Genomic DNA, 13,857 nt, shown 5'->3' with positions numbered 1-13,857 from the left:
CTCTGGATATCAATGGGTCCCAGAGGAAGGAAGATAAGCAGTGAACACAGAGTTCTGAGCTTTTCCCAGTGACAGTGAGTCTCAAACTTTTTACAACTGCCTTCCTGGTTAAAATTTTAACCTGCACAACTAGGTCCCGGACTGTCCAAACTATATGTCCACAGTCTCCTATGATTAATTCACCCTCATGATAAACTATAAAACTCGGACTCCTTCATAACCCAAGGACCATTTCCGTACCCAGAAATGAGCCCTCCCATGCCTGATTGACTCTGCTGCAGAATAAAAGAAAAGCTTGCTGATCCCCTTGAGATCTGATTCAGTCACGGTTATTTGTATTTTCATTATGGTGCTGAAACTGAAGCCAGATTTAAAGTTAGGTAGTTAATGTAGTTAGGTAAATCTAGGTAAATCGGGTCTAATATCGAGTGGAATCTAAAATGGAGGCCATGCTGGGAATGACTCAGGGAAAACACAGGACAACTCATGGAATGTTAATGAAGTCCTGAAGAGGCCCTAGGCCAAAGTCCACCTCAAAGAAGTATTAATGAATAGCCCCCAGCAGATTTGAAGATAGCCCATCACAAAGAAGTGATAATGAAGTCCTTCCTGCTCAGACTACTTCTTTGGCCCACCTGTGTCCCACCCCTCGGGCCTTCCAACCTACGTTCCATCACCAAAACTATAAAAAGGGGAAACAACCACACTTCCACGGATTCCACCTCCTGGGTCCCCTTCTTCCTCCGGGAGAGGGAGAAGTCTTTTCTGCTGTCCTTTAATAAATTTCTAATTTCTACTCTGACCTTGCCTCGGCGTGCTTCTTTGGTGTTATTCTTCAACATCGGGGAGCAAGAACTCGTCAACAGTGGTAACAAAACCATGTTGGTTACTTTTGCTTACAATAGGCAGTGCAGATCAGTAAAGATGAAAGCTATAGGGGCTGGGGATGTGGCTCAAGCGGTAGCGTGCTTGCCTGGCATGCGTGCAGCCCAGGTTTGATCCCCAGCACCACATACCAACAAAGATGTTGTGTCCTCCGAGAACTAAAAAATAAATATTAAAAAAAAAAATTCTCTCTCTCCTCTCTCACTCTCTCTTAAAAAAAAAAAAGTGAAAGCTGTATTAAGCATGTTGTTATCAGAAAACTGACTAAGAAGTAGACTATAGAATTATTTGCTATATTAGGGAGTAAGTAAGAGAATGCACATAAAATGCCATTGTGAAAATCTAGGCATAAAATAAACAAAGGCAGCTAGGCATGGTGGCCCACACATAATCCCAGATACTTGAAAGGCTGAGGCTGAAAGATTTTTCAAGGAAAATATGGGCAACTTAGCAAGGCCCTGTTCCAAAATAAAAATATAAAAAGAGGTAGGGATGTAGCTCAGTGTTATATCACCCCTAGGTTCAATCCCCAGCACCGAATAAATAAACAAACATAGGCTGTGCTAGGTAAAATTCATGGGCACTGAAGACACAACTGGGGGTTGGGGGGGGGGGGAGTTTAAAGAAAATGTTCACATAATACAACATCTAATTAGGCTTAGGAGGTAAAGGACGGAATGAATCAAAGAGAAATCTTGTGGCCTAAAAGAAAGGAACAACAAGAAAGAAATAGGAAAACAATTCCCAAAAATTTCAGACAAAGCTTTACAGGAAGAGCATGAAATGTACTGAACAAATTGTTCTGGTAATTATTCAGCCTACTCTCCAGGGCTTCATTGTCATACACTTGAGGGTTGTGGGCAACTGAAATTCCAGAGAACTCCCTCTGTGTGAGGGTTAGGTGGGGATGCTATGTTCCTGGCTGATGCAATAGCACTCAACATCTAGCCAAAGCTCTCCCAGGGTGAGATGAAACTCCCAGATGACAAACAATGATAAGAACCCGCTTGTGCACATCAAAAGCATGACTGAATAAATTAGGAGGGCAGAGGCATCACAATTCTAGAATATATACAAAAAAAAAAAAAAGGATATACTCAATGAAAGCAGGACTTATAATACTTTTTCTTATAGCCATAATTTAGGGATTATCTTTCTGAAAATAATCCTTTCAGTCCATTTTGTGTTTCACAAGGAGTGCAGATTATTCTTTGAAAGATTTATTCTGAAAGAACAGGCAACAAGAAAACAGAAGAATAAGGCAAAACTACAACTGAATTCTATCTTTTTCTAACTTATGGGAGAAACCACCATGGCATCACTAGACAGATAATGATATTAGGGGAAAGGTAAACAACTATTTACTCTATTAACTCAGTTTTTTTGCAGAGGTTAAGTACCTACTCCGTATGTGAGAAGATGAAAGTGAAGACAGAGTACCCTAACCAGACTGTGGTGAGCCACTTCTTCCTGGAGGGTCTGAGGTTCACAGCTGAACATCCTAGCCTCTTCTTCCTCCTCTTCCTCCTCATCTACAGCATCACCATGATGGGAAATCTCCTCATTCTCATAACTGTGGGCTGTGATCCTCAACTCCGTTCCCCTATGTATCACTTCCTAGGCCACCTGTCCTTCCTGGATGCGTGTTTGTCTACCGTGACAGTACCCAAGGTCATGGCTGGCCTGCTGACTCTGGATGGGAAGCTGATCTCCTTTAAGGGCTGCACTATACAGCTTTACTGCTTCCATTTCCTAGCCAGCACTGAGTGCTTCCTGTACACAGTCATGGCCTATGACCGTTACCTGGCTATCTGTCAACCCCTGCACTACCCAGTGGCCATGAACAGGCGGATGTGCGCAGGGCTGGCTGGGATCACTTGGGCAACAGGTGCTGTGCACTCTGCAATCCATACCTCTCTCACCTTCCACTTGCCATACTGTGGGCCTCACCACATAGCCTATTTCTTCTGTGACATTCCCCCTGTGCTGAAGCTGGCCTGTGCAGACACCACCACTAATGAGCTTGTCATGCTTGCCAACATTGGCATTGTGGCTGCAGGATGCCTGATCCTCATCGTCATATCCTACGTCTTCATCGCGGCAGCTGTGCTGCGCATGCACACAGCCGAGGGCCGGCAGCGGGCCTGCTCCACGTGCACCGCCCACCTCACCGTGGTGCTCCTGTACTATATGCCGCCTGTCTGTATCTACCTGCAGCCAAGCTCCAGTGGGGTAGGAGCTGGGGCGCCTGCTGTCTTCTACACAATAGTCACTCCCATGCTCAACCCTTTCATTTACACTCTGCGGAACAAGGAAGTGAAGCGGGCTCTCCGGAGACTGCTGTGGCCTGGTTCCCCGGAGACTCCGGCAAGGGGCCCACCCCAGTAAGCGGAGCTGTCTTGCCCCGGACTTGCTTGCCAGGAAAACAGTTATTCAGGTGTCAAAATGAGCAGGGAAACTCATTGGAGCCAAAATCAGAATAACTGAGTTTCGGTCAGCCACGTTTTCCCTGTTTTGGCCTCAATGTCTCTGTCATAAACTTATCACCCATTAAATGAAAGAACTGAATTAGTTGGTGTTTAGACTCTCCCAGAAATCTCAGCTCCATGACTCAAAGGTACGAGAATATGCTGTTCAAATCCTATTTTAGAATTTTTTATACGTTTTTGAAAGTTATTGTTTGATGTAGAATACACATTAAAGAATTCTGAAAATAAAATATCATGCAGCTTAACAGACCACATTGTTTTAGAATGAAAAAAATATAACTGCAAAGAGAAAAATGACTTGCCCAAGGGCACTTAGAAAGTGCCATTATCTTATTTCTCCTACTCCAGGTATTAAGATAACTAAGATCATACTGATTAGTAGAAATACTATAGACTTGGAGATGACAAGTTTAATGCAAAGTTCTAATTAAAGCAATTTGCCATATAAGTAACAGAAGTTGTTTTCTGAAAATGAGTCCTTCAATTACTCTGGGATAAAAGGAACCTTGACTGCCAACCTGAAGAATTTATTATTCACCAGGCAGCATGCCTTTTTTTTTTTAAATGCATTTCTTCTTTATCTGTAGAAATGTTCTTATCCTGAAAAGCCACTTTTTAAATGCTAAATCATGGGGAAAATGAAAGAAGATGGGGGAAAGAAGAGGCCATTCTTCTATAGAACAACTAGTATAAGCTATGATAATATCCTAGACTTAAGAAAAAATCATTATTACATTCAGTGATGACACTGGAGATGGACAGGCATCCATTTCAAATGGATGGTGTCTAAGGAAGAAATACAGAACTACAGGAATGGGAATAGAAACTACAATCATCCTTGGCATGCATAACCTCAAGGCACTGTGTGAGTTGCTTTATCTATATTTTTGCTTTTATTTACATTTTCCAGATGTGGCCATCAAGACCTAGAATGGTTAAATATGTTTTACAAGGTCATGCAAACGATAGTATTTGAAACCAGAGTTTCAATTCAAATCCATATGACTGCAAAGACCACATATTTCAGTTATAAGATAGGACCTTAGAGGTAAATCCTGCACCTATTGTTTGCCCAGTAATATTAAAGTTCTCAAAATCATTTTAGGGTGGATCTCTCAATCAAAGCAGATTCTCTTTGAAACAAGGATTATATGACTTTTGAATAGTGCCCTAGTGCTCTATAAATGTGGTTTCTGAACCAGCATTTTTTTAAAGGAAAAAGAAAGAAATTGCATTTTTGATGCAGTATTCATCTAGTCTCCCTTTTCTAGTTATTGAACTATCTGAAGGAAGAACACAAGTAACTCAGGCAAACTCATCATTCCCATCAGAGTAAACTTGAAGCATAGGTGCAACATACTAGAACATCAAATACAGAATGGGAGATGATTCTAAAGCAAGCTGTGGTCCTGTTCTACACCATTCTTCAATCTTGCCAAATGGCTGCCTTTTAGAAATTAAAAGGTAGATGACGTGAAAAGATTGTGGATATGCAAATCCAGTCTTATATTATTCTCTTCTCAATTTCGGTCTTACCACTTTTATATATGTCTATCTAGTAAGAATCCTTCACTGTCTTGAATTCTGCTTCTCCATCTTTCATATCTGTCTCTCTGGCAGCATGACAGTCTCATTATTTTGCTTGGCATAAGCCTTAATAATGGCACTGACTGATATTCTACTTTATTTAATTATTAAATATTTCGTGTTCATAACTAGATTTTAAAAGCCTTAAGAGTTGGGACCCCTTTAACTGTTATGTGTTCCAAACAAGATACCAGTAAAATATTAATTTGTTCAATCTAATATTCAGAATCTAGAAATAAAACAAGGCACATATCCACTTTTCCTAATAGTTTCCAAGTAAGAATATTTGTAAGAGAAAAGGAAATTATTAATCCTATATTTCTCCTTTCAGATATTTTTCATTTGATTGTGACATTTAAGATACTTGGTTTAGCTATACAATTACAAATTCACTTGAAAATTAAAAGAGAAAGGGACCAAAAAATTAATAATAATTAAAATGAAAAGCAAACTTGACAAAAGGAAGATAACAACATAAATTTATCATTTTCCCAAAGTCCCCACAAGTAAACAGTGTCTGAATTGATGTTATGAACATATATATCCATCTCTATGCTAGATAGATGTCAAATGGATAAGAATTAAAACATCATTTAAACAGGACAATTTTTAGAGAAGACTTTGCTATGACTAATTAAGCATTCTTACTATTAGTCATTGATCAGTAACATTTGCCAGAAATGTTGTAGAAATGTATAAACTTTGGAGTCAAATGTTGTAGAACGTGTTTTACCACTCCTTAGGAAGATTGTCTCTGAAATAAGGATTTCTGCTCTTTGAATTGCTGAATTTAGAACATCTTTCATTATACACATATACATATTCAAAAATTTATCAAATTGTAAAATATTGGGAGTTAATTTTTCCCAAAGTGATCACAACAATATCTCCCACCCCAATATCACCCACCTCTGCCTTGTTCTTTGTCTTAAGGGAAAGAATTTAGATTTTCATAATTAAGAATGATTTTAACAGTAGGATTTTCCTAGATGCCATTTACCTTTGGTTTTTTTTTCTATTCCTGTTTTTTTTTATATTTTTATCATGAATGGATGCTGGATATTGTCTGATAATTTTTCTTCATCTACCAAAATAATCATGTATTTTTTTTTAATTTTTACCGAAATGGTCATGTACTTTTAAAAAATCTGCTAATATGGTGAGCTACAATATTTTATTTTCAATGCTAAACCAGTCTGCATTTCTAAAATCCATGTTATTCAACATGTTATCTTTTTATGTAGTGGTGAATTTTACATGCTAAAAGTTTGTTCAGTGTTTTGTGTATGTGTTCTCGAGGGATATTGGTTTACAAATGTCATTTATTCCAAAGTTTTTGTCTACTTTCTGTATCAGAATAATACTGACCTTCTAAACTGAGATTTAAGTATTCTAAACTCTTCAATTTTCTAGAATAAGCATTATTTCTTTTCTTAATTGTTTGATAAAAATCACTTGTGTGATTGTCGTCACACATTGTAGTCCTACTTCCACAATTGTTAACAGTTACACAACACATTGTTATATTTCTTGATCTGAGTAATTATTATCAAAAAAAAGATTAAAGGGGCTGGGATTGTGGCTCAGCAGTGGAGCGCTCACCTCGCACGGGCCGGACCCGGGTTCGATCTCAGCACCACATAAAAATAAAGGCATTGTGTTGTGTCCATCTACACCTAAAAAAATTAGTATTAAAAAATATTAAAAAAAGATTAAAGCTGGGCACACTGGCATGGTACGCTCCTGTAATATCAGCAACTCAGGAAATCCAGGACAATTGCAAGTTCCAGGCCAGCCTAAGCAAGTTAGCACTGCTCTAAGCAACATAGCAAGACCCTGTCTCAAAATAAAAAATAAAAAGGACTGAGGATTAATCTCAATGGTAAAGCACACCTGATACCAAATCCTGAATCCAAATAAATAAATAAAGTGAAAATGGATTTGTATTTACTCATCTTGTTACCATTTCTAGTACTCTTTATTTATTCATGTAGACAGAGGTTTGAATCTAGCATTATTTTTCAAAGTCTTAAAGAGCTTCCTATAACATTTCTGGCACTGAAAGTGTGAAGGGGATGAATTCCTTTGACTGCTATTTCTGGAAAATTCTTAACGTTATATAATTTGTCTTAAACTTTTATCTTTTGATACATGTAGACTCACAGGCAGTTTTAACACATTATGCAAAGACAATGTCATTAAGATGGCAGAATAAGAGTTCAAGAAATGTTTACTGATCCTATTACAGAAACATCAATTGAAACAACTATTCACATATAAAAATATATTTACAATAGCTAAGGAATCCAGGCGATAGCACCTAGGTGGACCAAAGAACTATGAAGAGTGTGGTAAGGACAGTCTTACATTTCACACATCACTTCTCCCCTAAGCCTAGACAACACAGCTAGGAGACAAATAGGTACCCTTTTCATGGGATAGGAGAGTGACATTAGCACCAGACATTGCTATGGGCCCTAGCCCTAAACTTGCCCCAAGAAACCTTGGCCTCAGGCTAGCGTGTACACCCCCAGGCTCCAGCTAGCAGAGTGAAGGATGATGAAGACCAGAGAATAAATAACTGAAACAGAAACTAGATAAGTAATAGAACAGATCAATTCAACTAAGAGTTGTGGTTTTTTAAAGAAATTTAATAAAATTTTAGCAGCATTTACTAAGGAGAAATGAAGTTATAAATGAACAAGAATATATAATTGGTACTGTAAAAATATAAAGCTTCATAGGAAACAACTAGGAAAATTATGTATCAACAAATTGGATAGTATAGGAGAAATTCATAAATTTTCAGAAAAATATAAACTATCAACAAGAAAACATGAAGAAATAGAAAAGTTGAGCATAAGTAAGGAAGTTGAATCAGTAATAAAAAGTTTCCCACCAAAGAAAAATCTAGGACCTGATGGCTTTGATGGTGAATTACACCAAATATTTAAAGGAAAATTAATGGCAATCCTTCTAAAAAATCCATATATATATATAGAGAGAGAGAAGTTACAACTTCAATTTCTTAGCTAGTATTACCTTGAAACCAAAGTCAGAAAAGTACACAAAAAGAAAATTATAATACAGTATCCCTAAGGAGCATAAATGCAAACATCTTCAAGAAAATACTAACAAACAAAAGCCTAAAAGCACATTAAAAGGATCATATGCCATGATCAAGTGAGATTTATCCCATAGATGTAAGGATGATTCAACCTACCAAAATCAAAAAATGTGAGACTCCATATTAAAAAAAAATAAGGATAGAACAGATGTTATGGCTCAGTGGTTGAGTGCTTGTCCATCATGTATGAGGCACTGAGTTCAATCCTCAGCATCATATAAAAGTTGATAAATAAAATTTTAAAAAGTATTGTGTTTATCTACAACTAAAAAAATATTTCTGAAAAAGGATAAAAATGTAATCATGTTGATAGATGCAGAATAGGCATCTGATAAAACATTCCTTTATGATAAATACTTTTTAAAAACTAAGTAGAGAAAAAAATTCCTTATACAATAAAGGCCATATAATACAAGCCCACTGTTGATAACATAATCAATAGTAAAAAGCTGAAAGCTTTTCCTCTAAGTTCAGGAACAAGACAAGGATGCCCATTCTCTTTAGTTGTATTCAACATGGTACAGTATGTCCTAGCCAGATCACTTAGTGGTGGGGGGGGGAAGAAGTAAGGGCAACCAAATAATAAGGGGCAAAATAAAATTGTCTGTTTGCTTATGACATGTTCTTATATGTATAAAATCCCCAAAATTCCATACAAAAACAATATCAGAACTCATAAATTACATTGGTAAATTGATAGATAAAAGCAGACAAAAATAAATTGTGTATTAAAACTGTAACAATGAACTCTCTGAAAACAAGAAGTTAATAATATTTACAATAGTATCAAAAATAAAACACTTATGAATAAACTTAACCAAGGAGATGAAAGACTTGTACAATGAATGCTAGAAAATGCTGATACAATAAAGCAAACACAAACAATTTGAAAAATATTTTATGTGTATGATTTAGAGAATAAATATTGTTAAAATGTCCATACTACCCAAAGCAAGATAGAGATTGAATTCAAATCCTATAGTTACGGTTTGGATATGAGATGTCCTCTCATTAAGCTCATGTAATATACAACAGGAATTTTCAGAGGTGAAATGCTTAGATTATGAGAGATGTAACTTAATCAGTGCACCGATACATTTAGTGGATTAATAATTTGAATGGATTACTAACTGGAAATTACAGGCAGGTGGGATATTGCTAGAGTAAGTAGGTTACTGAGGAGTGCCCTTTGTTGATTATATATCTTTGCCTTGAAGAGTCTCTTTTTTTCTCTTTTTTTCTTTTAGTTCCTCCTCCTTCTCCTTTTACTCATCCTCCTCACTCCCTCCTCCTCTTCCTCTTCTTTATTTTCTTCCTCCTCCTCTGCCTCCTCTTCTTCTTGTCTCCTTCTTCCTTCTTAACCTTCTCCTTCTCCTTCTTCCTAGCTTCATGAGCTGAACATCGTTCCTGCATCACCTCCTTTCACCATAATATTGTACCTCACCTTAAGCCCAAAGCAAGGGAATTGGTGGATCATGGACCAGAACCTCTGAAACCATGACCCAAAATAAATTTTCCTCCTCTAAGTTGTATCTGCCAGATATTTTGTTCACAGTGATTGAAAACTAACACAGAAATCGGTACTGAGAAGTGGGATTGTTGCTGTTATTAACCTGATCATGTGGTTCAGTAGCCTTTGGAATTGGTTTGCAGGAGGAACTTGGAAAAGTTTGTAAGTACAGGCTGAAAGAAAGCTTAAGCTAAGCAGAGCTTAATGGGCAGTTCTGATGGAAGCTCAGACTAGCATGCACTATATCCTATGCTCAGGTTTCAGATGAAAAATAGTACTCCTTTGAAAACTGGCCTAGAGACCTTTAGTGTTACATCTAGTGAACAACTTACCTACACTTTGCCTGTGTCCTGATACTTTGTGTGAGGTTGGATTTAAAGATGATGGGCTAATTAATCTGGAAAAGGAAATTTCAAGACACCACAGCATTCAGGAAGTGGCACTGGCATTGCTTATAGCTTTCAGCCAAGCTACTATGATAATCAGGGGCATAAAGCAGAGAAGAAAATTTTTAAAACCTTGCAATTTGGCCAGAAAAGCATGTATAAAACAGGGAACAAGGAAGATGTAGTTGCTGAAGAGATTAGCTCCACGAAAGAAAAGCTAAATACTTTGCACAGAGACACTAGGAAAGATGTGTTATTGACATCTCAGGTATCAGCAAGACCATATCCATTGCAGGTTCAATCTGAGTAAAAGAGAAAACTCATTTGAAAAGAAAACTTGGGTGTCCCTGCTCACACAATGATATCTGGAAAGTTCTTTTCCCAGGATTCATCCTCTGTGTTCAGCCATCCAGGCATTCAGAGGCTACTGCAGTCATGGTCCAAGGAAGCCCAGCTGCTGCTTGAGTGGTGGCAGTAATTATCGTCATCCACATGGGACTGATTCTTCAGGAATGGAGGGTGCTGGATTTTAGGGATCTGGAAGATTCCACTGAGATTTCAAAAGAAAGGCTGGGAGTCAAGGCAAAGTGTAATAGGGCTGGAATTCTGAAGGGCAGTCCCTGAGAGGGTGATGGCATGAAACTGAGAATGAAGCTCAAGTTGAAACAGAAACCCTAGGGATTAAGAGATGTCAGGACCATGGAATATCTGCTGATGAAAGATGCAGACTGCAGAAAAAGCCAGAGTAACAGAGAGGCCACATTGGGCTTCAACCACCAAGGAAAAGTGGGAAGGCCTCAAAAACCCTTTGGATATCACATCTCACTTACCATGTGTCCCAGATACTGGATGTGGAGCTACAGGACCTAATGTATTCCCTGGTGGGTTTTTGGTTTTATTTTGGTTCCATCCCTTCTTCCTATGCTCCTATTCTTTCCTTTTGTAATAGAAATCTTTATTCTGTGCCATTGTATATTGCATATATGTAACTTGCTTTGGGTTTTTATAAGGACCCACAGCCAAGAATTTGATGTGAATCTCAGAGGAGACTTTGGACTTCTGGGAGGTTCTAGAACTGTTAAGATTGTATAGACTCTTTGAGATGGACTGAATGTATTTTGCATTGTGAGATGGGCATCAGCTTTTGGGAGGTAGGACTAAACGTTATAGTTTAGATATGAGGTGTCCCTCAGTAAGTTCATATGATAGATTGCAGGGATGTTCAAAGGTGAAATTATTAGATTGCGAAAGCTATCACCTAATCAGTGAACTGATCCATTCAAAGGATTAATGATTTGAATGGATTACTTGGCAGTAACTGTAGGCAGGTGGGGCATTGCTGGAGGAAGTAGGTCACTGGAAGCGTACAATCTGGTATTGTACATCTTGTCCCTGGCTTCCTCTCTCTCTTTCTCTTCCTTTCTCTACACTCCCTGCCTCTTTCCTTGTTGGCATGAGTTGAGCAGCTTTCCTCCACTGTCCCTTCTACCATGATATTCCACCTCACCCAGGGTTAAGAGCAATGAGGTTGGTTGTCCATGGACTAAAACACTGAAATCATAAGCCAAGACAAACTTTTCTTCCTCTAAGTTGCTCTTATCAGGTGTTTTGAACACAGTGATGAAAAGCTGGCTTACATACCTATCAAAATCCCACAGACATTTTTTGTAGAAATAGAAAAAATACTAAAATTCATGTGAAACCTCAAAAGACTGCAAGTATTCAAAGTAATTTTGAACAAGAAAACAAAAGTGAGACTTCACACTAATTTCAAATACATTACAAAGCCACAGTAATCAAGATACTATGGTATTACATAAAGTGGACTTATAGACAGACAAAACAGAGAGTCCAGATGTAAACCTCATTATCATATGGTCAAATGACCTCAACAAAGGTGCCAAGAATACACAATGGAGTAAGGATAGTCTCTTCAATAAACAGTGTTGGAGAACACTGCATGTTCACACACAGAAGAATGAAATTGTACTCATACTACACATAAAAATGGACTCATAATGGATTAAAGACCTAAAATCAATACCCAAAACTATAAACTTTTAAAAGAAAACATAAGGAAAAGTGCCTTGAAATTTATTTTGGCAATAATTTTTTGAACAAGACCCCAAAAATACAGGCAAGAAAAATGGAAATGGAGCTATGATTTGGATATGGTTTGGGTGTGTCTCCCAGATGTTCGTGTGCTAGAAGTTTACCCTTCAGTGTGGTGATGCTAGAAAGTTGTAGAATCTTTAAGAAGTGGGGCCCAGTGGAAAATAATTAGGTCATGCTGTCAAGTGGACTGATGTAGTTTTGAAGGGGTCTCAATTCTCAAAAAACAAGTTGTTATAAAGTGTGGCTATCTATGTATCTTTTGCACATGGATGTTTCCCTTCTTCACCATGTAGTGGTACAGTCAAGGAGTCGTTCACCAGAATCTAAACCTTTAAGGCTATCTTATATAGGACTTTAGGCCTCCAAAACTGTGAGTTAAATAAGCCACTTTACTTTATAAGTTGGGAACTCAGATATTTTGTTATAGCAACAGAAACTGGACTGAGACAAAGAGGCAATTGGCACTATATCAAACTAAAAAGCTTCTATACGGTAAAAGAAATAATCAACAAAATGAAAAAGAAACTCACAAGATAGCAGAAGGTATTTGTCAACCATATATCTGAGAAGAGGTTAATATCTAAATACTTAGGGAATTCCTACAACTCAATAACAAATAAAATGAAATAATCCAATTTAAAAATGATCAAAGGAACCAAATAGACATTTCTCCATAAAGACAAACAAATAACCACAGATATATAGAGAGGTGCTGAATATAATTGTGATAATGTAGTTTATAATAAGAAATATATATGTGTATATATATGTATGTGTGTGTGTGTGTGTATATATATATATATATATATATATATATATATATATATATATATATATATGTTCTTCATCTTCAGTTCTTGGCATGGAGTACATAAAATCCTTGGAATCTCCAAAGCGATAAGTATTTTGTGTATGCTAATGAGAATATAGAGGACTGGGAAGATGCAGACAGATTGTCTTTGTGCAACCACTAATCACTGGGAATACAATTCAAAACCATAATAAAAATATTACTCCATACCTCTCATCAAAAAGAATAACAATAGCAATTGACAAGAACGTGGAAAAGAAATAATTCTTGTCTACTGTTGTCTACTGTTCATGGGAATATAAAATAAATGCAGCCAGTATGGAAAAGAGTATACATTTTCTCAAAAACTTAAAGTACATACATTAAATATATATAAAAAGTTAAAAGTAGAAATACCATCAGAACTACCATTCCCATTTTTGAGTATATATATCCAAAAGAATTAAAATCAGGACCTCAAAGAGATACCTGCAATCCCATGTTTACTGCAGCCCTATTCATTACAGCCAAGACAAGCAAGCCACCTTAATTTCCATTAGTGGTGACTATATATAGAAAATATGGTATCTGCATACATTAGAATATTATCCAGACTTTTAAAAAACTGAAAAATCCTATCATTTACTGTGAATGAACTGGAGGACATTATGATGAGTGGAATAAGCAAAACACAGTGAGACAAATGCTGCATAAGCTCACAAATGGAATCTTAAAAAAATGGTCTAACTCCTCAAAAGAAGCAGAATGGTTACTGTGGGAAGAGAAGGAAAGAATAGTTGTCAAAATGTACAAATTTTAGGTATTAGAGAGGTTATGGAGATCTATTGCAGTTAAAGTTTGTTAAAATTGTAAGATTTTTTTCTCCCTGCATCAAGCATTAGATCCAGAAGTACTCTAACACTGAGCTACATCCCCACCCTTTTTTATATTTTATTTTGAAACAGGGT

The 13,857-nt window shown here is 37.1% G+C and overlaps 1 protein-coding gene across 1 annotated transcript; it reads left to right on the top strand.

Annotated features, from left to right (window-relative positions):
* Window positions 1-2,283: 2,283 nt before the first annotated feature.
* Window positions 2,284-3,273, top strand: Or10s1 (olfactory receptor family 10 subfamily S member 1). The gene has a single exon (XM_005328423.2). The coding sequence runs from the start codon at window positions 2,305-2,307 to the stop codon at window positions 3,271-3,273; it is 969 nt and encodes a 322-aa protein (XP_005328480.2). The 5' UTR covers window positions 2,284-2,304.
* The last annotated feature ends 10,584 nt before the right edge of the window (window positions 3,274-13,857 follow it).

This window comes from Ictidomys tridecemlineatus, chromosome 4, assembly GCF_052094955.1.
Source record: "Ictidomys tridecemlineatus isolate mIctTri1 chromosome 4, mIctTri1.hap1, whole genome shotgun sequence".
In the NCBI taxonomy this organism is placed as follows: Eukaryota; Metazoa; Chordata; class Mammalia; order Rodentia; family Sciuridae; genus Ictidomys; species Ictidomys tridecemlineatus.
Note: the sequence above shows the minus strand (reverse complement) of the source record. Positions and strands in the feature narration are given on the sequence as shown.